Source organism: Halyomorpha halys, unplaced genomic scaffold (assembly GCF_000696795.3).
Source record: "Halyomorpha halys isolate HHAL.00 unplaced genomic scaffold, Hhal_1.1 Scaffold447.1, whole genome shotgun sequence".
NCBI classification, from domain to species: domain Eukaryota; kingdom Metazoa; phylum Arthropoda; class Insecta; order Hemiptera; family Pentatomidae; genus Halyomorpha; species Halyomorpha halys.
The window spans coordinates 608,040-612,202 of NW_027107551.1; the positions used below are offsets into that span (position 1 = coordinate 608,040).

At 29.4% G+C, this 4,163-nt stretch overlaps 1 protein-coding gene across 3 annotated transcripts in view; it reads left to right on the forward strand.

The window, feature by feature from the left end:
* The window catches only part of rdgA (retinal degeneration A), a 54,928-nt gene that overhangs the window by 35,941 nt on the left and 14,824 nt on the right, over positions 1 to 4,163 (forward strand). For all 3 annotated transcript variants that reach the window (XM_014423937.1, XM_014423938.2, XM_014423935.2), the window contains exon 14: positions 50 to 212. In XM_014423937.1, coding sequence (XP_014279423.1) covers positions 50 to 212 — 163 coding nt within the window. The remainder of the gene's footprint in view (positions 1 to 49; positions 213 to 4,163) is intronic.

Below are 4,163 nucleotides of genomic sequence, written 5' to 3' on the forward strand. Positions count from 1 at the left end.
TAAAATATTTTATTAAAAAATAGTGGCTTAACAATTAATATTGTTCCAGGCTGTACAACAGAACGTTTCTTCAGAATCGATCGATCTCAAGAAAATATTTATTATATAACGGACATAGCCAATGAAATTGTATACATTCTGGAGGCTGCGCAGGATGTGACTGAAATGGAAACAGCTTTCCCATCTCCTTCGTCAGAAAAAGTAGCCAATAGGTAAGGAAGAAATCGACTAAAGTTCAGTTCTACCCCCAACCAATAGCTAAATTCCCTCCCCACGTACATATGCATATTTATACTTTAAAAATAAAAAAAGGCTTATGGAACCATAGAGCCCCACAAAATTGCATGGCCTATTATGTCGAGATGCTGTCACCTCAATTATAATTTCAAAATCCAGCCAGTTTCTACTTATACGCATTGTATAGCTACTGAAATTCTTCTGTTGATTCATCCTCTTCGGTCAAAAATTCAATGCAAAATTTTATTTTCAAATGCTTAAAGTCGTTCTTCCTATAATGTAAGCGGATTTAATATGCAGAAGAAACAGTGGGGAGTATATTAGTTTAAGTTCTAACTAATTAATGAATGTTCATTGTTGACTGTAGATTCAATGTGAGTAGAATATGATCGGGGACGCGATCAGTGGAGCAATAATACACATAAATATGTGAAAATTAATTTATTTTTGCTGACGCTGAAAAGAAAAAGCGAGATAACAGCAATAAGATAGTGAGGAATAAAGAAAGAAACAATATAACAAAAAAAAAAAAAAGATAACAAATGATACTAAAAAAAGAGAAAATATAAGATTGCAAAGGTATGAATTTATACAAAAATATAAAAAACATTGGATATATTTAGATATTAGAAAAAGAAAAAAAAATTAAAATCAAAGTGCCTTATGCAAATAATGATATTTTTGAGTTTCTCATGTATATAGTTTACTTTTCCACATTGTTAATTTGAATTTTTTCATTTTTACATTGAGCATTTTTTGGTTTTAATTATTTTTCTAATAACTTCAGTGTTCGTTATCTGTTAATATTATATTCTATCTCTTTTAGTATTATTTGTTATCTTCTTTCTTTCTTGGTATACTGTTTCAACTTTTGTTTTTTTACACAATTTCATTATCTCGCTTTTTGTTTTCTGTCTTGATTTTGTTACACAACGGTACAAACAAATTAATTTTGCATCTACAAAGTAAAAAGCATTACCCTTAGGAAAAGGCATGAGGATAATGTTTAACTTCAAGCTATTCTTTATTTCCTCTTGAATTTATTTATTTTTTAACATTCGAACGTATCCACGCCGTTTTCCAAATGCAGCAAACATTACAATGTAGCTCAATTTAATTTTTTTTTTTTTTTTTTATTGAAGTCTCCTCTTTCCGCTTTTAATAAACCTTCAAAGGTAAGATAAGACCGCCGCTAACTCAGGGTTTATGGGACAGGTGCCCTGGGAAGCCTTGTGTTTGTAAATACATGCACTCATATTAAATTAAAGAATTATCAGGCAAAGACCGGAATTATTCAGATTAGTTGAATTTAATTTAATTGTCATAGCATCTGAATACTTTGGTCCTACAAACTAGGTGTCCAAATCAACTCAACATGTTCCATAGTCGGTATTAGATGTGTAGTGTGGACATTACATGATTTAAAATTATCGTGAAGAGGTTTGAACTTCATTAAATGTTTTGAGTTTGGATTTCATTAAATGGGTTTTGAATTTTGTCTCGATTACTCATAGTAGAAGAGCCCAAGAGGAGAAAAAAGGCAGTTATTTCACCCCAATTTTTTATTACTTAATTGAAAACTAGGTATAATTACAAGTCAAAATTTCAACATTTTATTCGGAGCTCTATATCTTTACAACTACCAACAACAATAAAAAATCTAAGAGAGCATCATTTAAAGTAGAGTAAATTCGCTAAAATGTAAGCCCTAATACAGCTATTTACGTCTAATAGTTCTCGACATATAGGTTTTAAAAAGTAACATTTTATAAAAATTACTGAAATGAATGATCAGTAGTTAGTGAATTTATTTTGAAAAATCTATATCTCAAAAACCATTTGACGTATAGATGTTGATTAGCACTAAAATAAAAGAGTTTAATGCGCTATAAAGTATTTTATGACGTTTATTTTCGTAGGAGTAATAGTTTTCATGAAATTTGTTAAAATAAATAGATTTATAGTTGTTCGGACAAATTTTCATTTGCCAAATTTATATTCATATGTGAATATCATAAAAATTACTAACCTTAAGAAGATAAGTGTCTTAAACTACATTATAGTAAGTTAAATTTCCTTTATTTTGGGTGTTGGCAGACATTAGTGCGTCTTATGGGTCTAGAGATATATGTTTTCAAAAATCCAACATTTTATACGAACAATTAGAAATAAATATTTTGTAAGTTTATTTTACAAATATCATAAAAACTACAACTCCTTTATTTTATAGTAAATTTAACTAGCTTTAATTTGAGTGCTGGTAGATAACTGTACGTCCAATGGTTTCTGAAATAAAGTTTTTCATAAATCAAACTTATTGTCTGAACAACTATAAATCAATTTATTTTAGCAAATATCATGAAAATTATTATTGCTACGAAGGTAATGGTCATAAACTACTTTATAGTACATCAAACTATTTTTTTTAATTTGATTGCTAATAGACATCTTTACCTCACATACCTCCTGAGATATATATTTCTCAAAATAAATAACTAACAGATATTTCAGTACATTTTTATGAAATTTTGCTTTTTAAAAGGCTATATCTCGAGAACTATTGGACGTAAATATTTCTATTAGGGCTAACATTTTAGAAAATTTATCCTTCTTTAAATAATGTTCTCTTAGATTTTCTGGTGTTATTGGTAGTTTTTAAGATATAGAGCTCCGAATGAAAAATTAATGTTTTTTTAAGGTTTTGAAACAGCCGCCATTTTTTACTACCCCTACCTGTACTTGGCAGACTCATCAGATTTGACTAGTAATTATACATAGTTTTCATTAAAGTAATCAAAACCTGTGGTAAGCTTACTGCCTTTTTTTCTTCCCGGCTCTTGTACTATCAACCAATCGTAGAAAAGAAGGTGAGAAGGGTGTTGCTAAAAATATTTTCTCTGAATAATAAATAGTTCGAGCTATGCCATAGCTATTATGAATACTTTACTATAGGAATTATTTATTATTAAATTGTACAATCATAAAATTTTGTAAAAAAAATTGTTAAGTATACCATGTAATACAATAAACTCTTGTTATTATAATGTAGTAGTAAGTTTCGTTTTCCCAAAACCTTAATCCATATATTAATATTATTGACGTAAAATAATTATTATTTATATTATAAGGACCGAATACGCCTGTATAAACCGTTAAGAGGGGTGCAATACCAGCTGATGTGCCAGGGGAACTGTTTATGATAAGTGAAGATTTACAGATTCATAATATCATTATGCTCTAAAATTAGTTTGCCACCAAGAAGATTATTTTCTTGAGGGATAATACTCGACCGACTACCCCCACTACATCGATAGTATAAAGAGGGAGTAACAAAACTCTAGCATGCTGAAGGTTTTAAGTTGTAAAATCTGTCCTATATAACTATTTTTTAAACCAACGGAAAAAATTTTATTATCAAGTTACGAAATTTTTACGGATTTAAATTATTTCTGAAATAAAAAATTCAATATCTAAGCTAATTGAGCTTCAAGATACTACAGAGTGAAATGAGGAGAATTAAAAAAAAGTTTCGATGATCCAATCTTCATGGATCTCATTTCTCAATATATATGTAATATTTTGTTTGTAAAGTCCTAAATTAAAAAAAAAAAAATTTAATTTAATTTTTCCCGATTTCAGACACGAGTAGGGTATATCCTTGATAGTTTTATTATAATTTCCATACTCCATTGTACTATGTATTGAAAATATCGGGCTGAAAAGAAATTTAGTAAATTAATATTATTAATGGCCGGCTTTCACAGTCGAGGCCTCTCCTGACAGTGGCACTTCAAACACACGTACTTTCCACGAAAATACGTCAGCCAATGAAATTGCGGGAAACAAATCTAGGTAAAGCGTAGGAGCAGATCTATCTGAGGATTCAAGGAGTTCTAGAGTTGTAGCAGAGCAGTAGAGGTCCTAGC